General features: G+C 52.6%; 1 protein-coding gene across 4 annotated transcripts in view; it reads right to left on the bottom strand.

Moving 5' to 3' along the window:
* Positions 1-1603: 1603 nt before the first annotated feature.
* STX2 (syntaxin 2) overlaps positions 1604-26006 on the bottom strand; it is a 37198-nt gene continuing 12795 nt past the window's right edge. For 2 of the 4 annotated variants that reach the window (XM_058691517.1, XM_058691520.1), the window contains exons 3-11: positions 24201-24300; positions 16891-16965; positions 15253-15326; positions 14650-14758; positions 11590-11663; positions 11350-11487; positions 9148-9258; positions 7293-7418; positions 1604-3838 (exon numbers count right to left, since the gene is read on the bottom strand). In XM_058691517.1, the coding sequence (XP_058547500.1) occupies positions 7338-7418; positions 9148-9258; positions 11350-11487; positions 11590-11663; positions 14650-14758; positions 15253-15326; positions 16891-16965; positions 24201-24300 (762 nt within the window). In that variant the 3' untranslated portion in view covers positions 1604-3838; positions 7293-7337. Of the gene's footprint in view, positions 3839-7292; positions 7419-9147; positions 9259-11349; positions 11488-11589; positions 11664-12681; positions 13307-14649; positions 14759-15252; positions 15327-16890; positions 16966-24200; positions 24301-26006 lie in introns of those variants that run through there. The other 2 variants (XM_058691518.1, XM_058691519.1) reach the window with 2 other exon arrangements.

A 26006-nucleotide genomic window follows, 5' to 3' on the forward strand; every position in this document is an offset into this window, starting at 1 on the left:
GGCAGGCGGAGGCCGACCTGCGGGCGCGCGTGTGTCTGCGTGTCTGTGACTCCGGCCGCCGGCTCCGTCCCCGCCCGAGCCGGCCCCGCGGTGGGCGGCCTGGGAGGTTCCCGGCGCCCCTCCCCCTCCCGTGTCCCGGGCCCGACCGAGGTCACGCCCGGGTCAGGCCTCTGGAGCGCTCCAGGCGGCCTTTGCGGGAACTTCCCCCGTGGGGGAGTCCAGGCCTGAGCCTGCCGTGCCCTCCGCGCCCCGGCCCGTGCCCACCGGCCGGCGCGAACACACGGGAGCAGCGGGGCTGGCCAGGTGCCGGGCGCTGTGCCTCCACTCAACTCACCTGCGCCACGTGCCCTGCGAACCGCTGCGGGAGGCATCAGAGGACTGCGGCCCCCACTGCACCAGCTGGGGCCTCCCCTTGCACCGGCCTGCGGCACCCCCCTCCCCCACACCAGCACCGGCCTGCGCCCCTTCCTCCCCCTCCCCCCCCCACCCCCCCCCCCCCCCCCGCACCGGCCTGGGGCGGCCCGGCCCCCCTGCACCGCCTTCGGTCCCCTATGCACCAGCCTGCAGCATGGCTGGCACCTGACCGCCACGATCACCGGCTGTGCCACCCTGCTGGTGTGAATTGCACCCCAGGTGTATCCTGTTTTAAGGTCGTGAGAGGGTGTGACTGTAGATGTGCCGGTGTTAATAGAATCTGTTGGGAGAGGTCAGGGGAGAAGACATGACCCCAGCTGACCTCGGGCCCCCTCTGCTCTCTGTTCCCTTGGTGGGAGCTCATTTCCAGGCGGAGGCCCGGAGAGGGGCATGTGGCCCTGAGGCCGTGTGGACACTGCAGCGCCCCACCCTGGGCTGAGGCGTCTCCGTGAACCCCAGGATGCTGGCGGCCTGGCCCAAATCTGCTCCGTCTGCCCAAGACAAGCCTGGATAGGAGCGCCCCCGCGTGTCGAACCTACCACCCGCACCTCTGGGGTGCTCTGCCTGCTTCGCGGCCTCTCCCTGCTCCCCCTGCCTGTCTGGGGAGCTCCCGAGGGCTCAAACTAACACAATTCATTTTGCTTTGTCACCTAAACTATATATAAAAAGTATAAACTTAGGGGCTACGTTACTGAATGTGTACATCGAGATTGCAGTTTGGAAGGACACTCACTGTGGAAGGGGCCTCAGAAGAGGGAGGTAACGTAGGGGAACCTAGTTCTGTGACCTGCTCTCTCCAGGACTGTTTTCCCTTCCCTTTTTGGAACCGTGGTTTTTGACATCACTTTCCAACATGGTTAGAATTTAAGAGTTACGGATTAAGGAAATCCCACTGAAGAAAAATTCTGAAAGGGGATGAAGAGATACAAAGGATAAACAGCTCAGAGCACAGGGGCAGGAGGACCCCCCTCCCCCGTTACTCAAGGAGATTCTGTCTGGTGGACATAACCACCGAAGCCGCTGACTCTGAAATGTAACCCCAGTTCCCTGAATCAGCGTTTGCCATCAACAGCAAGGACCCGGATGGGCTCCTGCATAAGACACCAGGCACCGGGCCTTGTAATCGCAACGAAGACGCCCAACATCGTTAAGTGACATTATTATACACAATAACGGCCACAGGTAAGAGTGATTTTCTTAGTAGGACAATTTATTAATGGATATGCAATAGAATATCTCCCCCCAAAATCTTTCCAGAAATGACGAGACAGAAAGTCAGTTTGGTTTCGGTTCTCTGGCAGTTTTTTCTTTATGTAAACATAAAATATTCGAAGGAATGATCAAAGTAACAAGGGAACCCGTAAGTATAGCTTTTGTAATCTGATCTCAAACGGGTGCTTGGGGTCCATGCGTACAGCAGCACTACCCGATGACTGACTTCGATGTTCTCCTAAACAGAAATCAAAAGGCTTTTCCTGGACTCCAACTACAGAAGCACAAGTTTGGTAAATCTCGGAAGAATGACCTGAACAAGGACAGTCGGAACCGTTGCCGGAGGCGAGGCTAACGAGCCAGAGCTGGAGAACGCGCCCAGCCGCACACAGGCCGCCGCCAGCACAGAGCGCTGCTCTGCACGCGGACGCGATGACACAAACGAGTGCACAAAAGTTGTGCTGATGCAGGCATGATCGCGAAATATTTAAATGTCCTTCAAGGCGCGTCTCCGACTTGTGCACACATAGCGAGCGGACCCCGTTGACGGGCCACGTAAAGACTTTTTAAACACACGCGTTGCAGCCAGAGCGCTCCTCTCCTAACTCTGAGCACTCAGCGGTGATCAGCACGCAAATGAAGTGCATCCATTCAGATCCGGGTCTGAGCTAAGCCATCGCGTGCATAAATCAGGAACGAGTGGAAGTCATAATCGTATTACATAAAGAGCACGGTTTCCGGACTGCTCGACCCATTCACGCTTACTGTGTGGAAGCAAGCGTGGCTCTATCAGTTTTCAAGCCAATGTCAGGATGCAGGCACGCGCTTACACGGTCGATCGCATCCACAGGGAATGAGAGCTTGGCGCCATTTTGAACACCCTTCACACGTTCACCCACAGTCCTGACCAGCTGCCGTCTCACAGAGGTCCGCTCCCTAGTAAGAGCCCACGCGTGATACACGTCAAAAAATAAACCGTATTATACTAAGAAACATTACCGCGCGATACAAATGTTGAATTATCATGGATTCCTATGAACTTTGGGAATCTACTTTTGGAGTTCAGCAGAACAGTAAGCACTTACCAAGAGCATTTGTAAGTAATCTGTACAGCAGTTTACATTTAGAGGAATTAACGTCTGGGAGTAAGTTCCTTGAGTTGAGAAAGTACTCAGTCTCGGTCTTCTCACCGTCTTAAGTTCAGACCTTATTGACGTACACAGGGACACACAAACCTTATTTCTAACGAACAAAGAAGAGGCAGTGGTCTCGCACGGGCAGTAACTAATTTATTATCTCGGGCAGCGGAACAGGTAGGAGTGGGCCCAGTGCAATAATGGAGACTTTCCCGGAGGCCGTCAGGTGCATTTTTTAACCTTGTGGATCAGCGTTAACAGAAGGCACTTGAAAGGCTTTTCGGGGGCTTTGCCAACGGCAAATGTGTGCTATGCCAATGGCAAACTTGGTAAACAACTGTGCAAAGAAGGCTCTAGTCATATCATGACGCTTCCTATTTACTTCAAAAGGCAATATTCGATATATAAAAACGGAGTAAATTAAGATGTTAATATATTAAACAATTTATAAACATTTAAAATTATCGATATCTTACAAAACGGTTCTGTGACGATACAAATTTTTGTTACGAACAAAACACGAATGAAACGGAGTACAAAAACGACTCTTAGTTAGCGTGTTAGCTGGGGGACGGGGAGGGGGGAAGGCTCAGACCTTAAATCTCATAGCTTCATGACATAAAATATTCCTAATTAAACTTCACATGTACTTTTAACACTGAAATACAAAAAAAAAAAAAAAAAAAAAAAAAAAATTGAAATTTTCAATCATTCCTTGTTTTAAGGCCACTGAAACAAGTTTCACATTGTTAGTTTTCGGTGATGTGCTCTTCAGAGTCCAAGGACGTCTGGGTTAGCTCGTCACACCCATCCCGCTCCCGGACTTTCACTAGACGGTGCATCCGTGGCGCCTCCCCCTGGCCCTCAGCAACGAGACCGGCGCCCGGCACCACACGTCACGGTGTCTGGGGCTCAGTCACGGGACGGGAGGGCGCGGGCTCGCCGCTCGCTGCGCCTGTGGTCTGACTCCAAGGACGGTGGCTCTCGGGATACGGTCGCTACGACAACGTTGTTGCTAGGACAATTCCAAGGATCACAAGCAAAACAATTACACAAATGATAATGCACATCATTTTCTGCAAGATAAAGAAAAAAACATTAATTAATTCTCATAATTTGCCAGGTCTCAAAGGAAAGAAATCGCTAATGTCATTTCTTCACGGAATTCTCCTGGAATTTGAGTTTAAAATGCCCAGTCCCCAGGTCACAGGACAGGGAGGGGCGGGGAAGCAAAGTTCCAGAGGCAAAGCACCGGCTGCACGTACCGAGTTAACGGAACTTAATAAATCACAGCAGGTGTTGCTGGACAACAACTGTGGGCCCCTGGGGGAAAGGCAGCGTCTACCTGGCACCACGTGGGGTCCTCAGCGGACACTTTCTACCGATCACACGAACACTGCGAGCCGCTATTCCTCGGACGCGCCGCACGTCTGTTTAGAACTTTAAACGAATCTACCTCCCATTTGCCTAAGACGGTGTCGCTTACACGCGTCTTTGCGCTGAGGCCCGATGCGCGGACGCACGAAGGCAGCAAGCTTACTCAGCCCTCCGCTGCGCCTGTGGCCCAAAGCGGGCGGCACGGCACTTCCGTGGTTCCTCTGTCACGAACACGTGTCCTGCACACCTAGAAGCTACGCTACCTTCGGCTTCAGAGCCGGTCTCCTCCGGGGGACCGTCCGCGGGAGAAGGGAAGGAAGGAACAGAGATGACAGGCGGGGCCGTCTGGGCGACCCTGCCTGAGCGCACGGCTCCAAGCTGGCGCACCAGCACCTCCATCAGCCACCGCGCGCTCTGACGGTCTGCGCGGCAGGCCCCTCGGGAAACTTCCGCTCGGTTACCCAGGGACCGGGGAGCTGCCGTCGGGACACCCCTCTCCGTCAGACCGGCACACGCGCCCGGCGTGAGGACCGCAGCCCGGCCGCCCGCCACGCGCTCCCACAGACCCCGCTCGGCACCTTGATCTGAGACGGCCTCCTCCTCGGGCTTCCCAGCAGCGGCCACCCCTCAGCTCCGGAGCCTGCTCACCGCACCCGGGTCCCCCGGGGAAATGCCACCCTGGACGCGAGCTCTGACTTCCGGGGCCCGGGGTGCTGGCCCTGAGGGCGTCTGGGCCCCCCTCGCGGGTGCACGTCCTCCCCACCGGCCCCCGGTGCCGCTCCCCTGAAGCCCACGCCGGCCGAGGTCCTGCACCCGGATCTCCAGCTTTAACAACCATTCTGCCCAGCGCCCTGCTGCCAGCTGCAGCCACACGCGTGCCCCTCTCCTCGGCGGGCGGGGCGCCCTGGGGTGCAGTCCTGTCCGAGTGCAGGTCACGGTGCCACCGCCTCCACCTCGTGGACACAAACGCGGCAGGGTGCGGGCCCTGCCTGCCTCCTCGGGCGGAACGGAGCGCCCCGCCCACGCCGCTGGGCGGTGGGCATTCGGTTACCCACCAAGTGCCTCCGCCGCGGGGCCTGGCCCACCGCGAGGCCCCCCTGCACCACCTGCTGAAAGAATAAATTACGTTTTCTAACGTGTAATCACGGACAGCAACCGCTCGTGTATAAAAGAAATAACTGTTGGTGTAAGCTTTGGCGCGTCTTACCGAGGATTGTTTTGCGTTCGTATTTAAAGACACTAGGGTAGGGGCGCCTGGGCGGCTCAGTCGGTGAAGCGTCCGACTTGGGCTCAGGTCATGATCTCGCGGTTCGTGAGTCCGAGCCCCGCGTCGGGCTCTGTGCTGACAGCTCGGAGCCTGGAGCCTGCCTCGGATTCTGTGTCTCCCTCTCTCTCTTCCCCTCCCCCGTTCATGCTGTCTCTCTCTCTCTCTCTCAAAAATAAATAAAAACATTAAAAAATTTAAAAAAATAAAATAAATAAAGACACTAGGGTAAAAACCAGCCATCCGGGCCCACGGCCCAGAAGCCCACTGCTCCCTGAGGGGTCACCCTGAAAAGGGGCGCCCGGAGGGGCTCAGTCGGCTGAACGACTGACTCTTGATTTTGGCCCAGGTCATGATCCCACAGTTTCGCAGACGTGAGCCCTGCGTCAGGCTCTGTGCTGACAGCATGAAGCCTGCTTGAGATTCTCTCTCTCCCCGCCTCTCTCTCTGCACCTCCCCGGCTCGCGCTCTGTCTCTCTCGAGATAAATAAATAAACTTTAAAACCTGTGTTCGTTTAACGGCATTACCTAACAACATCGCTGGGTCCAACCTAAGAACAAATTTTAATCTTTAGTGTAACCAACATGTTATGACCACTAGGAAAAATTAAGAAAGCACGTATTTTTAAAATTATATAAAAATAGCTCTTAAGTGCTATTACCCTGGCAAAGAAAATCATACACGTCATTTTTCCCAGCACCAGGAAAGCCACACAAACGGGCTGTCCCAGGCCGAAAAGCAGTGGCGGGACCTGGCCGCACGCGGGGTCCCTGTCTCCCGTGCCATCTCCCTTTGCAGAAATAAAGGGCCGGCCTGGTGCCGCAGTCGCTTTCGAAAAGAGACAACGAATTCCTCAAGGACTGCCTGTCACCGTCCTGGCGCCTGGCGCTGCAGAACGACAGTCGAATGACCACGGCAAGACACCCTTCTCAAGGGACACGCATGGGACAGCGCTCCACGGTCACGCGAGGAGGGCGCTCCCACATGGGGAGAAAACCAGAGGAAAACACAAATGTACCGGAGTCTGGAGAAAGGGGACAGTCACACGGTGAACAAAATAAAGTCGCTTTCGTCAACGACGGAGACCTTCTCCCCAGAACGTTGTAAACTGACCGGCAGGCTGACAGCACAGGCTCGCACGACAGTCAGGAGGTACCGGAAAACGGACGGGATGCCGGCTCGTGGAACCCAGGGACATGGGAGGATTTTCACCCCCGGACTTTTCTTTTTTTTTTTTTTTTAATTTTTTTTTTTTTAACGTTTTATTTATTTTTGAGACAGGGAGAGACAGAGCATGAACAGGGGAGGGTCAGAGAGAGGGAGACACAGAGTCTGAAACAGGCTCCAGGCTCTGAGCTGTCAGCACAGAGCCCGACGCAGGGCTCGAACTCACGGACCGCGAGATCATGACCCGAGCCGAAGTCGGCCGCTTCACCGACTGAGCCACCCAGGCGCCCCACCCCCGGACTTTTCCAGAAAACTCCGGTTCCCTTCCCTCCAAGCCAGTCACACCACAAGTGGGGAGGTCTCACAAAGCAACTGTTGCAAAAGCGAAAACGTCAAAGGTGCGTTAACCCGCGAAGTGCCGGCCAACGGAGAAGGCACCGCCATACCGTGGCCGCTACATGCAGGGTGACCAGCGGGCCGGGGGCGTGCCTGCCACGCCAGGCGGTGCGAGCGCCCCGGAAGCTGCATCGGGCCGCAGGAGGAGAAGGCCCCGTGTAAAGATGCCCCCCACCCACCCGTTCACCCTCCGTGTGTGCAGCGGCGGGACCGGGCTCCGCTCCACTGGCGGCTGGTGTTACTTTTAGGTCAATGAGGACTGGGCAAGCATCACTGTTAGCTAATTGGCAAAGTTAATAAGTACATTAGTTGATTAGTTACTTACTGCCTCGCTGGCAGGGGGGCACGCACACTGACGTTGTCCACACCATCATTTGCCAACCGATAAGCCAATAATTAGAGCAATTATGGCGACCACAGCCACTGACACAGCCACAATTATCCACTTTTTCTGTCAAAGAAAAGCAAGCTGATTACATCATGGTAATTTCATATCGCCACATTAGAAGACCTCATTCAGTGAAAATAAAACGATCCACGGGAATCTCTTAACATGTAAGTTACAGGACAGCTAATTAATTATTCAGCAGCTTTTAGTTCTTAAAAAGGGTGGTTTTTCCTTGAATAAGGTCAGACTGTTTGGAGACGGTTCTAGAAGCCTTAGGACCAGCAGTGAGCGAGCCGCAGGGTCATGGCATGCAGGTAAGTTCCGAGGGGCTGAGACGCACACGTGCTGCTCTCTCACCTCCCACACGCACAGCCACGGGCCCAGCTCAGGAAGGAAGCTAAGAAGGCAGCGGCCCACGTGATCAGCCCCCGCCCTCCTTGGTCCCGTTTGCTCGAGGTGGCGGTGGACTCCTCCACGGCTCCCGCCAGGCCCCAGAAGATAGACCGCCCGCCCAGGGAAGGGGACGGTCACCGTGTGAGCGGCCGCGGGGCGTCTGAGAGCAGGGTGACAAGTTCAAACAGGCAGTGGGGGTTCACAGGTCAGGTGTTCACGGACAGTGGGGGTAAGTTCGTTTCTGAGCGGCTGACGCTCGCCAAGGACGGTGAGGCCTCGCCAGCAGTCAGGGTGGAGACGGGTCACGGCACCGTCTGTTCACAACGGTCATCTCTTCACTCAAGTTCTCCCTGGCCGGCCCGCTGGTTGGGTCACGGAGAAGCGAAGAGAACCGCCCTCTGCCAACGACTCTGTCACCGAGTCCCCCGCACCCGGAAGGAGGCTGAGAACTTCCCGCGTGCGCCTCATCACCTCACGTCCTCTGGGAGCGTTTGGAAAAGCGGGAACGCGGTGACGTCGGCAGCCCTGCCTCCCGTCTCAGAGAGAATGACCACGTGCAGAGGTGCCCCAGGAGAAGCAGGGCCCGGGCTTGGCCGGCTGAGCCGAGCCCACGCGTGCCTCCCGTCCCGCGTCCGCGTTCAGCCCACATGCTGACTCCTCGCACAAACTGTCGCCCTTCCTCTCTCCCCGGCATCCCGGAACCGCCTCTTGGTAGGGCCTTTGTGGGCGACGGGCAGCGGGCAAGCAGGCTCCCAGGAAGGCAGGTGAGCCCGCACAGCCGGCCTGCAGGACGGGGCAGCACGGCGGGGGGCTCTGTGTCCACCTTCTGCACTTAGGGGGGTGGGGGGTCGAGGAAACCCAGGAACTGTGGGGAGAGTTGTCTTGTCTTGGAGTCAGGACTTCGTCTCTCTGTTGTGTTCTCACAAGAGCTCTGCCCACACACGGCACACTCAGAATTCACACACTCCGACTCCCAGAGCCGAGCGGGGCCGCTGCAGGTGGCTTAGGCCCGGTCTCGGGAACTCTCTGCCTCCGGACCAGACGCGTAGCCAGCAACCCAAGGAAAGAATCGAGTGTTCGCTGCACAAAATGCGCACCCGACGGCTTTGAGAACCTCCAGTCCCGTTAGCTCTGCGTTACCCGCCAGCTGATGGCCCACGACACAGAGGACTCGAGAACGGGAGGCGGCCAGGCTGTGGGTTTCGTTGCTCAGAACACAGTCACGGCACGTTCACCGAGACAAAGTCTAAAACCTCTTAGCAAAAGAAGCACTTCAGTTGTAAAATGAAATAAGAATTTAAGCAAGCATTTATTTCTTGGAATAGCTATTAAGTCGGGCTACATCAATAAAGAGAAATGAAGAGAAAAATGCGCTTTAAGTCTTAAAAACCAAACTCACCCTTCTAGCTTTGCTGTGATATTTAATCGCCTTTTTCGTTTCTTCTTTAGCGTGTTCTACATAGTCTGTGGCGTTCATGACGTTTTTTTCTATGTTGTTGATCATTTCGCCCTAGAAACAAAAAGTTTCAAGCTTAGAGGATATTCTCCCACGACTTGAGCGTGTACCCCCAAGGCCGCCACAGCACCAACGACATCTTCACGTGAACGCAACGTGCACATGACGGACACCGAATGTTTTCCACGTTTACGAGAACACGAGAACATTACAAATGTGCCGACGTGATGATCAAAATGTAACTTACACTCTAAAAAGCGTGAACAGGGATGAGAGGGATGGGCCACAACGGAGCACATTCTGAGACATGCTTTTCCACGTGCGCTCCTTGTGACGGCGGGCGCAGCCAAGGAGAGGCGGCTAACTCGAGGCGAGACCAATCTCTTACTGTTACCACACACACATGAGGGACAATGACGTCCTTTCTAGCGCATAGGAACTTGTGCTGATTTCTTTAAAACATCGGTCTGTTTGACACTAAGTTCGCCAAGTGAAGGGAACCCGTGGCGCGAGGCGGGCGCAGGGAGGTGGCGGGGAGGGGACAGCGTACCTGGCTCTCTGTCCACAGCAGACACAATCTGCAGCAGTGACGGCGCAGCGTTAGGAGAACGACGCATAATTAAGTCACGTGCTCACCAGCTCAAGCTTACTAGCGGTTTTGACTATACACAGAGTTTGAATTAGGCAGGTCAATATAACGCATCCCTAACCGACTTCTAAAAAGCAAACAACGAAACAAAGCTGAGAATATGGCCATTTTTCTACTGGAGCTTCACGCAACATGCTTGGTGTGCAGCCATTATAATTAACGCCGGAAGCACGCTAAAATCTTCCACGATTACAAAAGCAACGCGGTGCCCTTACGGCCTAGCCGCTCCCTTCAGAACACTTCCGGAGAAGCAGCTGGCAGAAACACACACTGCTTGTGTGGCCTCGGCGAGGGCTCCCCCCCAACCAGAAAGGGGGGGCCTGCCCGTGGTTGCTCGTTTCCCCTAGCAATCGCACGGTATCTGAGGTTTTCACGTACTTGATGATAAACGTCTTCCAAAATAGTGTTCTTCGAAAGGTCGGTGACCCACGTGGAGAGTGAGTCCCGCATGCGGATGGGTTTCCTGTCGTCCTCGTACAACCCAGAAAACAAGCCGGCCAGGGCTTAAGCTTCTCCCGGGCCGCTCCTGCCAGAGCACACCCGAAACCAGCCTGCCAGCGAGTGAGGACAGATCTAGCTAAGAGGTCCGACGTGGACGCTCCCAGGGCACAGGCGTCAGCTGAACCTGACCCCTGAATCCGCAAGCAGCTGCGTGCAGGCCTCACTCGCTGGTGCGACTGCCACGGAAGGCCTGATGGAGACTCACGGGAGCCAGAACAAACGAATCCACACACCTAACGGGAACACGTCGGCTCGTGGTTTACACCAGATTTCAGGTTTGTTAAGAACTGCCTACACTGCTTCCATTGTCTTGCGGGGGAACCTTCACAGCCCCGGGTGGCCCGCCCTCCCGGCCTGCGAACCGGACAAAGAACACCACGCAGAGAGCGAGGCTTCTATCTGTGGCATGGACTAGGCCCCTCGGGGCCTACTCCTCTAAAGACTTTTAAAACCTCTCTCCCAATTATGGTTCTAATACACGTTCCTTGTAAAAACGGGAAAGTACACGTGTTTTAGAGAAGAAACCTAAAATCCCCACAGGTGCACTGTTATTGTCCGAGTTGGTACATTTCTTTCCTTCTGTGCACACTGTCCTATGGAGCCGAGTTCATGCACGTACACACGCGTGTGTGTGTTACACACGACCGTATCTATACAGATGTGTATAAACACACGTAAGATTGTATAGCTCCCTCTTCACTCAAAACCCCAGCATGATACCTGCACGTCTCACTAAAAATCTCCCTGACGAAAGTCTGCCGCCCGTGGCCACCCGGTAGGTAGGCTGTCGTGTGGACACACGTAATGCGAGTGAGCGAGCCACGGCCTCCCCGTTGAAAGTTTGAGCTGTTTCCAGCATCTGCCTCACGAGAATACTGCACTCAGTTTCCAAATGTGGAGAGCAGATCCGGAACAATGGCTTTCTCGGGTACCTGGACCCGACACTTCACCAACACCAGGCGTCCGTCCCAGACAAGGGAAAACGTGTGCGTTACCTGGGTCTCAACGAACATGGCCATGTCTGTGAACATCTCGTGTAGCTCCCGGATGCTGGTCTCCAGCTTCATGATGTCCTTGTGACGAGACTCAATTTCATTGAGAGCTTGTCTAGTGATCTGTGAATCTGATATAATCTTGGGGAAACAAAGGCAAGAGAGAAATACTGATGAACTCAGGGCGGCTCGGAAGAGAAAGCACAGGCACGGGAATGCGGCCGCAGCCCCCCAGGCACTCACATCTGCGGTGAAGACCGAAGGGCTCCCGCTTTCCAGCATTTCTTCCAGCTCCTCGTCGGTCGTGGTTCTTCCAGCTGTGAGATGAACACAGGCCCCACTCAGAACAAGCCGACACTTACAGTGACCGTTCGGGGGTGCCTGGGTGCCCCAGTCGGTTAGGCACTCGACTTTGGCTCAGGTCATGATCTCACGGCTCATGGGTTCGAGCCCCATGTCAGGCTCTGTGCTGACAGCTGGGAGCCTGGAGCCTGCTTCCGATTCTGTCTCCCTCTCTCTCTGCCCCTCCCCTGCTCATGCTCTGTCTCTCTCTCTCAAAGATAAACATTAAAAAAAAAATTCAAAATGACTTTTTCAACCAGAAGTTAGCAACTAAACCTGAGTTAACCTTTTTTTAAGTTTATTTATTTGAGCGGGGAGGGGCGGAGACAGAGAGAGAGAGAGAGAGAGAGAGAGAGAGAAAATCCCAAGCAGGCTCCGAGCTGCTAGCATAGAGTTGGACGTGGGGCTTGATCCCACAAACTGTGAGATCATGACCTGAGCCAAAATTAAGAGTCGGGACACTTAACCGACTGAGCCACGCAAGTGCCCCAGTTAACATTTTCTTTTTTTTTTTTTTTTTTTTTTCAACATTTTTTATTTATTTTTGGGACAGAGAGAGACAGAGCATGAACGGGGGAGGGGCAGAGAGAGAGGGAGACACAGAATCGGAAACAGGCTCCAGGCTCCGAGCCATCAGCCCAGAGCCTGACGCGGGGCTCGAACTCACGGACCGCGAGATCGTGACCTGGCTGAAGTCGGACGCTTAACCGACTGCGCCACCCAGGCGCCCCGTCAGTTAACATTTTCAAGCAACATTGTTCTAGCCTTTCAAATAGCTTTCTTGGGTGAGTGTTAATGATGAGAGAAATTAACATAAGACTAACAAGCAGGAAAAACTGGAAAACTCTCATAAAAAACCTTATAATTGGAATGAATACAAAAATCTAATTTTAGTAGGAATGAGAACTCTAAAAAGGGCGTTGACACGTAATTTTTTGGCACAATGGCTTTCGTAAAAGTCTAATTCTGGCTTATGGAAAGAGAATACCAACGTATGTTATCAGCATTTATTAGAAGATTGTAAATAAAGACTGAACATTAGAATCAGATGCTTTAATACTTGCTATGTTTTGGTTGTTAGTATGTTTCCTTGAGTTGAACGTATTCATATTCTCTATGAAATACAGTCACAGGTTTTTGGAAAAACTCGGTTGACAATCGTTACGTTTTACAATTTGTGTCACACATAAAAAAAGTTAAAGGAGGAAACGTCATGATCACAGTGTTCACGGCAGCATTATTCACACGGCCACCGCCTGAGCCACAGACACACGGGGTCCACGCACACAGCACAACACAAGTCATCCGGGAAAGAGGGGACATGCCAGCCGCGTCAGTATGGCCAAACCCTGAAAAATCTACGTTAGGTGAGGGAGGCCGGTCCCAAAAGCGCGTATATTGTACGATTCCGTTTACACGAAGCGTACAAAATGGGCAGATTTGTGGAGGCTGGTGGCGGTCGAGGGCTCTGGGGAAGAGGCACGGGGAGGACTGATGACAGGGGCAGTTTCTTCCAGGGAATGAAGATGTTCCAAACTGGACTGTGTGGACGTGACAGCCACGGACCTGCCCACTCTGGAAATCGCTCGTGTGGCACGTTAACTGGATCCCAAGAAGGCTGTGGAGATGCCATTTATTTATTTATTTATTTATTTATTTATTTATTTATTTATTTATTTTTATTAAATTTTTTTTTTAACATTTATTTATTTTTTTTAAATTTTTTTTTTCAACGTTTTTTATTTATTTTTGGGACAGAGAGAGACAGAGCATGAACAGTGGAGGGGCAGAGAGAGAGGGAGACACAGAATCGGAAGCAGGCTCCAGGCTCCGAGCCATCAGCCCAGAGCCTGACGCGGGGCTCGAACTCACGGACCGCGAGATCGTGACCTGGCTGAAGTCGGACGCTTAACCGACTGCGCCACCCAGGCGCCCCAACATTTATTTATTTTTGAGACAGAGAGAGACAGAGCATGAACAGGGGAAGGGCAGAGAGAGAGGGAGACACAGATTCCGAAACAGGCTCCAGGCTCTGAGCCTGTCAGCACAGAGCCTGACACGGGGCTCGAACTCACGGACCGTGAGATCATGACCTGAGCCGAAGTCGGACGCTTAACCAACCAAGCTACCCAGGCGCCCCTGTGGAGATGCCATTTAATGAGGTTCACATTCACAGCTGTTCTGGGCTCCCCCACCCCAGGGGACACAGCACCCGTCATGAGGCCGTGTCGCGGCCGAGGAGCCCCGGTCTTCTCCAACAGGGAGCAGACAGCGAGCACACCGGACTGACCTTCCTACGGTCAGCAAACTGCCTTCTGCCCGGCGGCAGCCAAGCTCTATCGTCCAAGGGGGACGGCCGCACAGACGTCCTTGAAAGACCGTCCGGAGCAAAGGGCAGTCAGTGTGAGGCCCACAGAGAACCGTCTCCCAAGGTGGGGCAGGGGGGCTGGGGGCAATGGAGAGACACCTGAGCAACTGATGGCTGGACGTTTCCCAAGTCTGATTAATACCCTAGGAGCAATGCCAGTTAGAATGCAGTGCGAGGCCGCCTGGGGGGCTCCGTTTTTAAGCATCCGACTCTTGATTTCGGCTCAAGTCATGATCTCAGGGTTCGTGAGTTCGAGCCCCGCGTCGGGCTCTGTGCTCACAGCGCGGAGTCTGCTTGGGATCCTCTCCCTCCCTCTCCGGCCCCTCCCTCTCCCTTGCTCGCGTGTGCACGCGCGCTCTCCGTCAAAAATAAAATAAATAAACATTTTTAAAACCAGAAAGTAATCTAAAGTCCACTCAGCAAGGATTTTCTGAGGGACGTAAAGAAAACGTTTCGGTGACTCAATGAACAGGAAGCCCTGGAAAGGCTTTAGGCTTTGCAACATTGACAAAACCAGAGATGAACTACTGTTTTGAAGCCACAGGACTTAAGAAAAGGACCGTTTGAATCGAACCGCGTTTTCGTCCACTCACTGATCTCCAGCTGGCGCTGTATGCGTCCTTTGCTCCGCTCCCGAAACAGAGTCTGGGCCTCGTTGTACTCCGTCATGACCTCCACGAATTTCCGAGACAGCACGGAATGCTATTAACACGGAAACACGAAATTAATACACAACGCTCACTTCTTCTGTAGCAAGTGAGGCACAGAAACCACAACGGTCGCACCTGCCCTTCAACTGGACCCGAACGGGTGGCAGCCAGCTCTAGACGGCGTCCGTCCCGGGACGTCACGCGCGTCACCCGGCTTGACTCTCACAACACCCCCCGGCTCACAGATGGGACACCTCCCGCTGAGCGGACGTGGCCTGGCACCCACACAGCCAGGCAGAAGCGAGCAGCCTGGACCCCGGTGTGGCCACCACAGACCCCTCACCCCCCAAGCCCGCAGGGTTCGGGAAATTCGGACGACGCGGGCCCACAGCGTGGAATCTTTTCTTCATAATAAGGAGGTCTCCTAAAGACACCACGACCTTTTACACGGAGATGCCGTACGGATTCATGTGACGTAAAGACAAACTATTCTGAATCTGAAAGGGAGACAAGAGAGGCCTGTGCTCACTAGACCGACGACCAAACCTGGGTTCGTCGTATCCGGAGATCCACTGAGGTGCGGTCCCCACTCTCATCCTGATCAAAACTCTGCTCGATAGCTGGAAATGAACAGGAAAAGAGTCACCTTTTAAACTAAACAATGGATGTTTCTCAAGCCAAACCTCAAACTACTTTTCTTTCTTATCTTTTCGATTCCTCATAAATGTATGCATCTTGGCAACAATCATCCATTGTTGATAATCTCACAAAACAAAACCAGGTGTTATATCTTAACATTTCAAAGAAAAACAAAAGACAAAACAAAACGCCCGACTCTCACGACTCTCACTGGGTTTGGAGAAGTCAACTATCAACCGACAGGAAAGAGAGAGGAACCTGGGTGACATCGGCTTTAAAACCCTGAAGCGTAGCAAATTCTGATGCACGAATGCCCTGGTTTCTCCAACCAAAAGAAAACTTCCAGGGGAAGATGCAAAGAGAATCTGAGTCTTAAAAACTTGGGGCGCGTGGGGGGCTCGGTCGGTTGGGCGTCCGACTTCGGCTCAGGTCACGATCTCGCGGTTCGTGAGTTCGAGCCCCGTGTCGGGCTCTGGGCTGACGGCTCGGAGCCCGGAGCCTGCTTCGGATTCTGCGTCTCCCTCTCTCTCTGCCCCTCCCTCGCTTGTCTCTGTCTCTCTCTGTCTCTCAAAAATGAATAAATGTAAAAAAAAAAAAATTTTTAAACTTGAAGTGACCGTCACCAATCACAGGGTAGGGTCCTTATTGGGAACCCAATTCAAACACACTGTGAAAAGAAATTCAAAGATCACTGGGACGCGTGCATTCCCATGGGGTATTTCGTGACCAATAACCACAATGATCTGACCTAGATATAATCACGGCACTGTGGTCGTACTTTTGGGCGAAAATCCTTCTGTTTTCGAGTACCCTGGAATCCACACTGATGAAACCACCGTCTGGACGGGCTTTGAGCCACCTGGCAGGTGGGAGCCCCTGAGCCCCTGCATGGCGCACAGATGAAGGGTGTGAACGGTGGCAGCTGGCGGTCCCCCCCCCCCACCAGCTCCCACCTGTCTGAAATGTCCCCAAAACAGTTCTTTCCCATCTGCAGAGATTTCCTGGATGTGAACGCTCTTTTGTAACAATTAAATACAATGTGTCTTTCCAGCAGGCCCCTCCCAAAAACCACCTGTTAGAGCTGAACCTCCAGCTCCACAGAGGCTAAACCCCATCGCGCACTTAGCGTTCAACAGAACCTAAACGTAGAGGATTGAAGAAGAACCCGTGATTCGTGGGAAGGACTGTTCGCCTTCTCACGTATCTGCAATTTGGCCACAAGTGTCCTACAGACACGCCTCTGTAAGAGGTCAACCCTTTATCAGCAAATGCTTGACCTTGTTGAATATTCGTGCTTCTGTCCCCAATATGCCAATTAACAACCATTAGCTTTAGCCCCTGGTCCTTGGTCCTCCCAGCCGGCAGTTAAAGAATTCTCGACTCATGAATCATTTACAGACTTCCTGTTCCAGATACACACAAATAATTTAAAGTGCCCATCGTGTGGACATTTAGAAATGTGGAAGAACAGAAAATGATAAAGGAAATAAAGACGAGCCACGTGCCGCCACGAAGGGTCAAACGCAGCCAAAGCCTTAAACTCACACTTCAACTTGGCTCGGATTTTACTGGCAGTTTTCTTGATTTCTTTGTTCAGATCCTCAAGGTCTTCCTTTGTTTCTTAAAAAAAAAAAAAAAAAAAAAAAAGGTATCTGAGCTATAATATCCAACAGCAATAATGCCCAATAAACTTATAAATGGAACAACATCCTTGGCAAATACTCAAGTGTTTTTATTTCTTAAGAAAAAGTATCGATCTTGCCAGTGGTTCACCAAGACCAAGGGACCTCAGTGGCAGGCGGAGCTTGGTAGAAATGCACATTCCTGGGCCCCGCCCCAGACCTCTGGGTGCCGTTCTGCCACCAGCAATGGGACCTGACAAGCCCCCAGGTGACTGTGATGTGCACCTATACTTGGCTGGTTTGCAGCCATTAATTTGGTGGAACAGGTCACTGGATCCGTCGCTAACACCTAGACCTAAGAAAGAAAAGCAGAAATTAACCAAATCCCGGAAAAAAAATTCTCCCGAGCGTCTGATTTCTCTTGTGCTCTCCTCTACCCAAGCAAGGCGAGCCCCTCAGGGGAGTGCTGGTGGCCACACTGTGTCCTGGCTGGCAGAGCGAGGGCCCAAGTCTACAGGCAAATGCACACCGGGCAGGATGTATGCAGGGGTGTGGCCCCGCTGAGGACGGGGCACAGCTATGAGCGGGGGGGGGGGGGGGGTGGGTAACGGAGCTGCGGTGGATCAGTGCAGGCAGAGCCCTGCTGGCACTCCCCGGGAGCACTCCCCTCGCTGGATAGGAAAGCCCCTGGGCTGTTCCAGGAGGGGGAGACCCCGGGCTCCCTGCTCACACAGGCAGGCGGGGGCCCAGGCGTAAGTGAGAGATGAGAAAGGGGCATTGCCAGCCACAGCAGCGGGCCGCGAGGCTGTCCTTGGCAAAGGTGCCATTTCAAACCACTGAGAAATGACGTGGTGCTCTCAACACTCCTGCTGGGAACTGTCCGGAAAGCTGGACGAAAGGTGCGTTTAATCTGCTTAAAGACACCATAAAGCTACACGGGCAGGGAAGAAGACCCAGGAGAAGGACACCCAGGGAGGGAGCCAGCTGCTGGAGTGGCTGTAAGCTGGTGGCCACGGAAGAGGGGCCCTCGCAGACCAGATCCAGGACCGCAGCTGCTCCCCCAACCCCTGCCATCTGTCAGCAACGTTTACAAATCATCTTTTAAAAAACAAAATACTGGGGCGCCTGGGTGGCGCAGTCGGTTAAGCGTCCGACTTCAGCCAGGTCACGATCTCGCGGTCCGTGAGTTCGAGCCCCGCGTCAGGCTCTGGGCTGATGGCTCGGAGCCTGGAGCCTGTTTCCGATTCTGTGTCTCCCTCTCTCTCTGCCCCTCCCCCGTTCATGCTCTGTCTCTCTCTGTCCCAAAAATAAATAAAAAATGTTAAAAAAATAAAAAATAAAAAAATAAAATAAAATAAAAAACAAAATACTGAGGCGCCTGGGTGGCTCAGTCGGTTGAGTGTCCGATCTTGGTTTCAGCTCAGGTCATGATCTCGCGGCTTCCTTGTGGGTTCCAGCCCCGCCTTGGGCTCTGTGCTGACAGCATGGAGCCTGCTTGGGATTCTGTCTCTCCCTGTCTCTTTGCCCCTCCCCCACTTGCTTTGTCCCTGTCTCTTTTGCAATAAGTAAATAGACTTGTTTTTGTTTTGTTTTTAAAGATGAAGGGTGGTAATTTTTTTAATGTTTATTTTTGAAAGAGAGAGAGAGAGAGAGAGAGAGAGACAGAACACCAGCAGGGGAGGGGAAGAGAGAGAAGGAGACACAGAATCCAAAGCAGCTCCAGGCTCCGAGCTGTCAGCACAGAGCCCAACGCGGGACTCGAACCGATGAACCGCAAGATCACGACCCGAGCCCAAGTCAGACATCTAACTGACTGACCCACCCAGGTGCCCCAGTAAATGAACTTTAAAAAATAAGAAGAAAATACTCTCCTAGGATTGGAATTACTGCTACTAGCTTTTACGTACAAAGCCCAGGACTCCACCAAAAGTAACCAGGCAAACAAAGAACAGCAGACGAGCTGCACAGACCCACAGGGCGCCTGTTAGTGGATCATCAGACACAGACTTTTGACATCATTATCCTCGAAGGGGTAAAACACAAAATTAAGAGCTTTGTCAGAAAACCGGACGGTGCACAAAGGAACCAGGTGACGTTGCAGGACCAAAACTTCTCTCACCCAGAAATAACTCAACGAAAAGAGTTATTAATAACTCTTCGTAGTTATTAATAACTTAAGTTAAGTAATAACGAAAGAGAGGTCCACAGATGACTCGGAAACACAACTTCCAAGTAAAACGAGGAGACGGTGTCTCTGGGAAATAGAGAGCGGAGGGCAGGAGATGCTGAGAGTACAGTGAAAAGGTCTAACTACACAGATTTCAAGTCTCCCAAAGAGAGAGGACAGGAAATCGGGCAGAGACGGTTCACGGAGAGAAAGTGGCTGAAGTGGCCAGAGGCGTGGGCCGAAAGATCCAAGAGGCCTTGGGGAAAGCAGGCAAACAGAAAGGAAACCACATCCAGAAACGTCGGCACAAACTTGCTACAGCAAAGACCAAAACCCAAGTATCTTAAAAGCTACAATTCGACGGGTGACTTTAAAAAACACAAAAACAGAAAACAGAAAACAAACAAACAAAAAGGCACTGGAAAGATAACTTCAAGATCTTCAAGACGGTCAAAGAAACTTACTTCCCAACAGACTCCTACACTCAGTGAAAACATCCTCCAAGAACAAGATTACAGATGGAAAATTTCAGACAAATGCATATTCCCAACTAAAAGCAGTGATAGTGTTTTGATTTTTTTTTTTTTTTAATTTGAGAGAGAGAGAAGGAGAGAGGGAGAGAGGCAGAGAGGGAGTGCACAAGCAGGGAAGAGGAGCGGGGGTGGGTGGGAGTGGGGAGAGGGGAGAGGGAATCTCAAGCAGGCTCCACACTCAGTGCAGAGCCTGAAGCAGGACTCGGTCCCCAAACCCTGGGCACGACCTGAGCCAAAATCAAAAGTCAGATGCGTAACACACTGAGCCACCCAGGCGCCCCAACAGTGTTTGTTAGAAAGAAACAGTCTCAGATGGAAGGTGTGAGGCCCAGGGATAAAGAAGGAGCAGCGGTGTGGGTGGATCCAAACCGTAGGTTAGTTGTACAAAACAAGGTAAGATACAAATAGTTATATTACTTGTATCTATTATATACACACGTCAATATGTGCATCTGAGCAAAGATGGGGTTAAAGTTTCCTAAGGCCCATGTGTTACCGGAAGAAACAAAAGTACAGATTTACATTAGATCTTAAATCAAGAATATACACTATGGGGGCACCCGGGTGGCTCAGTCGGTTAAGCGTCCGACTTAATTTCGGCTCGGGTCGTGATCTCAGGGTCCCTGACACTGAGCCCCGCATCGGGCTCTGTGCTGAAAGTTTGGAGCCTGATTGGATTCTCTGACTCTCTCTCTCTGCCCCTACCCCACTCAGACATGCTCTCTGACTCTCAAAATAAATAAACGGTAAAAAAAAAAAAAAAAAAAAAGAATACACACTGTCATCTAGGGGACGACCACAAAGCGACAGGACGTAGTTCATATAAACAGGCTAACAGTGCAGGGGATAAAATTCTTAAAAACCAATCCAAGAGAAAGCATGAAAAGAGAGAAAAGGTACCAAAGAAGCAAGAATGTCCGCCCCAATGGCACATCACGAATTCTGGCAAACAGACTAAAAGCACTTAGAGACAAAAAACGATCAGACTGGAAAAAAGACAAAGCCCGGCCACGTTTTATTTTACGGATAAGAGCCCAGAGAGAGCTGTCAGCTACTAGTGTCAGCTACTAGGGCGTAGGAGACCGACGGGAAAGCGGTGTGATAGGTCCACCTCGCACACCGATCAGGGACACGGGGGGGGGGGGGGGGGGGGGGGGGAAGGGCGCGGTGGGGGCTGCGCGCTCAGGCAGGACAGACGCGAGCGCAGAGCCTGTCAGCGGGGACGAAGGCCCAACGCGCTGCGACGCTTAGCAGTTCTGACGGCATCCGTGCCCGTGTCCTCCGCGCGTGAGTCTGGACTGGGCCCTGGAAGGAGGGGACAGGGGGCTATAAAGGGTGTCCCCAGACAGTCCCTGAGATGGGAAGCAGGGACTGCACGTCGGATCCCGGTGCGTTATCAACGTCGACTTTTCTGCCTTAGACGGTTACGGTGTCGGCGCACAGAGCATATCCTGCGGAGACACACACAGGAGCACGGCTCTGACACAAGTCGGCAGAACTGATGACAACACACACACCACACGTGTCACACATGTCGGCAAACACCGCGTGTGCTCAGCACACGCATGGCCACACGCCCGGAGATGCGGACGACGGGCGAACCTAGGGGAAGGGATCGGGGGTGTTCTCTGTACTGTCCTGGCAACCTTCCCACGGACTTGAAGATTTTCTCGCTAAAAACCCAAAAAGCATGTTGACCGGCACCCGTCCTCCATCCAGCAGCTGCAGGCCCAGGAACCGGGCGCCCGTCTGCAGTCTGGCGCCACCTGGTGGCCACCGTGCTCAGCACCGCAAGGCCCAGAGGCTGGGGGGCTGGGCCGCAGCGGCTGGGGGGGGGGGCCCGCCCCCGTCCACGGCGTGGTACCCCGCCCAGGACAAAGGGCTGGGAGGCCGGCAGCCCCCTGCCACCTGCCTCACCCTGGGCTCCTCACCGCAGGGCCCGTCGTGCAGGAGGAGGGTGACTACGGAAGCACGTTGTCACGAAACGTACAAGAGAAAGAAGCAATCGTCTTACTTAGGGCCCGGAAGGGACTACTGTGAGCACTGAGGGTTCCGCATTTACTGCAACAGCAGCTTCACCTGCTACTTCTTGGCAGCAGACGTTTTTCAGAGGTAAGTCACTCACGAGGAAAAAAATACGCTACCATTTATCCAAATTCAGTTCTCCCCAAAATTAAGTAAGAGGTTAACAGGCGTCACATAAAAATTTCTGTGGGCCTCACGCCGGTCAGAGGGGCCAAAACGAACAAATCTGGAGACTATAGATGCTGGAGAGGATGTGGAGAAACGGGACCCCTCTCGCAGTGTTGGTGGGAACGCAAACTGGTGCAGCCGCTCTGGAAAGCAGTGTGGAGGTTCCTCAGAAAATTAAAAATAGACCTACCTTATGACCCCGCAATAGCACTGCTAGGAATTTACCCAAGGGATACGGGAGTGCTGAAGCATAGGGGCACTTGTACCCCAATGTTTATAGCAGCTCTCTCGACAATCGCCAAAGTATGGAAAGAGCCCAAATGTCCATCAACTGATGAATGGATAAAGAAGATGTGGTTTATATACACAACGGAATACTACACGGCAATAAGAATGAAATCTGGCCTTTTGTAGCGACGTGGATGGAACTGGAGGATATTATGCTAAGTGAAATAAGTCAGCCAGAGAAAGACAGATGCCATATGTTTTCACGCATATGTGGATCTTGAGAAACTGAACAGAAGACCATGGGGGAGGGGAAGGGGAAAAAAAACAGATACAGAGAGGAAAGGAGGCAAACCATAAGAGACTCTTGGATGCTGAGAACAAACTGAGAGTGGATGGGGGGATGGGGGAGAGGGGAAAGCGGATGATGGGCACTGAGGAGAGCACCCGTTGGGATGAGCACTGGGTGTTGTATGTAAGTCAATTTGACAATAAATTATATTCATTCAACAAAGAATAAAATACAGTAATTACAAAAAAAAAAAAAAAACCAAACAGACTAAGGGCAAACAGACTAAGCAAAGTTGACACAGGTTTCCTTATTGCAGGACTGCTCAGGGCCTTTATTGCTCAGAGTACACTGTAACTTCTCTAGAGGGATTATGGCACAATGAGGCTCCCAAAGCACTTAGTGACATAGGCCAGCCGATGAGATTCGTGCCCCACAACACACTTTGGGAAACAGTCTTCTAAATCGTAAGATAAGGCATCTACAGAGGGTCAGAGCATCGTTTTATAAGACATGCAAAATCTTAAAATTAAAAACGTGGGTTTTTTTTTCAATTTAAGATTTTTATTTTTTCAACGTAAGACTACATCAAGTAATCGAACAAAAAGTTGCTCTCAACTCTCCTCTCTACTTGAGAGTAAGAGCGCCCCCTTACCACTTACACTCAAGCCCACACCGGAGGTCACCGAAAGAAGTCAACAATAGAAAGCACAAGAGGAAGGGAGAACATGTCATTATTCACAGAGGACACGACTGGGTGCGGAGACAGTCCAACGCAATCTACACGGAAATTAACAGCATTAGAAAGTAATCAGGCAGGACAATGGGTACCAGGTCAACACGTGGAAACGAACAGAAAATAAAATTTGCAGCAGACGCTACTTACGTGAACACCGATACCCAAAGCACCTGGTAATAAGTACAGTGCAGGATGTGTCAGATGTCTGCAGCAAGCCCTGCAGACCACGACCCAGAGTAACTGGTCTAAATGGAAGATCTAAATGGTGGCGGGACCGACCGTTTTCATGGATTGAAGGGTTCCTACAGTAAAGACACCATTTCTGAAATCCCCACGTGACGGGTGGACTCCAATCTGCAGCCTCTGGCTTGTCCAGAGCCATCTCACCCCTAAACTTTCCAAAACTTATCTCTCCAGGTCGAGGCAACACTCCCTTACGACTACCAAGGCCCCGACTTTGGGCTAATCTAAAACCGTTTCTCACATGCTGTCCTTAGCAGACACCCAGGACAGCATATCGCGTGCAAAAGCCTTTCTTCTTCAAGCCACCTGTAAACCTGCCCTAACAAATGCTGTTTTCCTAATCAATCTCTTTTTTTTTTTTTTTTTAATGTTTTATTTAGTTTTGAGACAGAGAGAGACAGAGCATGAGCAGAGAGAGAAGGAGACACAGAATCCGGAGCAGGATCCAGGCTCCTGAAACGAAGTCGGACGCTTAACCGACTGAGCCCCCCAGGAGCCCCCTAATCAATCTCTTGTTAACTTTCGTCTCAACACAAAATCCCGCCGCTCCTGTTTAACTAGGGATGCAGAAAGTATGCATCTGAGGTCCCATCGCTGATACGGCCCCGCAGCTCGGCAAAGCCCCTCCTGCGTATTCTTCTGGACGGGACACGGTGGTGGTCGTACGAAGCCACCGCTGCGTCAGGACGGGGTGTAGCCTGTTCGGTTCCAGTGTGTTTACGAGTTCCCAGCCTGACCTCCGGCAGGTGCCGCCAGGGCCCAGGCCTGTTTCGAAGGCAGCAAGAAAGAGGCACAGAGACAGACACACAGACAGACGCACTTCTTTTCAAAGCCAGCAACTTACTTCCTTCTGGGTTTGGTGCAGAAAGAATGATGCTGTGGTTCTTCTTTACTTCTTCCACATATTGAGCTATTTTAGCTATACTGGTCCTGATCTCCTCAACCTAGGACAGACAGAAAGTCATCATGATTGCGCACATCCGAATCTGCTGCCACCTGCCGTTCCCGAAAAGGGAAGGATAAAGGAGGGAAGTGAATGAGTAATCACCACATAAAGAAATGACAGCCTTTTACCATTCTCACGCTGGGAATTACTTACTTTGAAGACAAAGAAAAACGTACCGTGTGAAGGTCCACGGTGGAGCGGTGTCAACGCTCAGCAACAAAACCCGTCAGGTTGTACAAACCTTTACAGTCAAGACCCACGGTTGCCGTAGATGGCGTCACCGGGAAGCACGAGGCCGCCTGCAGCTCTCTGTGCAGCCAGCCGGGAACAGGGCAGGGCGCCTGGGGGCTCAGGCGGTTCAGAGACCGACTTCAGCTCAGGTCACGGTCTCGCGGTTCACGAGTTTGAGCCCCGCGTCAGGCTCTGTGCTGACGGCTCAGAGCCTGGAGCCTGCTTCGGAGTCTGTGTCTCCCTCTGTCTCTGCCCCGCCCCTGCTCACGCTCTCTCTCTCAAAAATAAACATTAAAAATCTTCAAAAAAAAAAAAAAAAAAAGGGCATGCCAGCAGTAATACCCACGTGGGGAGGTGTTTACCGTAGACGAGGCCAAGGCTTCATAGTCATTGTTTTTACCCAATGATCTACACTATTGAACACTTGTTTCAAACTGTAATGTACTCGTCAGCAAGGTTCATCCAAACAGATCCATGTATCTAGAATTACCAGACTGGGGACACAGCTTAAGTGCTGACTGGTCCTTCCTAAAACAATCCTTACAAAATCCTTCCACGTCGTGGTAGATGTCCACATCCTAGTCCGGTGAGTGCTCCCATATAGGGCAAGAGGACTTTGCAGATGGGGCTGAGTCCTGACACGGGAAAACTACCCTGGTTACCTGAGTTGCTCTGAAGTAATCACAAGTGTCCTTACAAAAAGGGGACGAGAGGGTTAGATTTAGAAAACAGAAGCGGAGGCTGGAGCCATGTGCCTTCAGTGCCAGTCGCTGGAAAGGCCAGGGAATGGCTGCTTCCGTGGCGCGTCCACAAGGAGCCAGCCGTGCCGGCACGCGGCTGTGAGCGCTGCACACTCACTTCAGACTCCTGACGTCTGGACCGGGAGAGAGCGGAAGTGTGTCTGTCGGTCAAGCCGCTGGGGCGGTGGCGCTTTGTGAGAGCGGTGGTCGGAGACTAACTCCACGCACGTACTCGCGAGGGGAGGAGGGGAAAAGACAAATATCTTAGGATCACCATGAACATGGTCTTGACCGCCTGGACTCTTTGAAAGGGTCTTGGCCCCCGGGACCCCGGTCCGAACTCCGAAGCACACTTTGAAAATGCACGTGCCGGAGGGGCGTGGAACACAGAATCCCTCCTTCCCCGAAGGGTGAAGTGCTACTCCGTCGGGCTGGGGGCTACCCCCACCGACGTAACTCCTGTAGGACCGTGTATACTTCTCACGCTCACAGCTTAAGTTTACTGACCGTGTAAAAATGACACACTAACTAAAAACCGATTCCCTTACACGTTTGCTATTTCAACACCAGCAGGGACACTCTGGCCTCAGTGCACGGGCTCCTGTCTCAGCCGAAGCAAACGCACCAGGGCACAACCGTCACCCGAGGCCAAGGCACCGCCTGCACACCTGCGGAGTCTGCGTTCACACCCCCTGGTGCCGCAGGGCCTCGGGGCCGACGCGACGCGGGGACT

The sequence above is a fragment of the Neofelis nebulosa genome, chromosome 11 (assembly GCF_028018385.1).
Source record: "Neofelis nebulosa isolate mNeoNeb1 chromosome 11, mNeoNeb1.pri, whole genome shotgun sequence".
Classification (NCBI taxonomy): domain Eukaryota; kingdom Metazoa; phylum Chordata; class Mammalia; order Carnivora; family Felidae; genus Neofelis; species Neofelis nebulosa.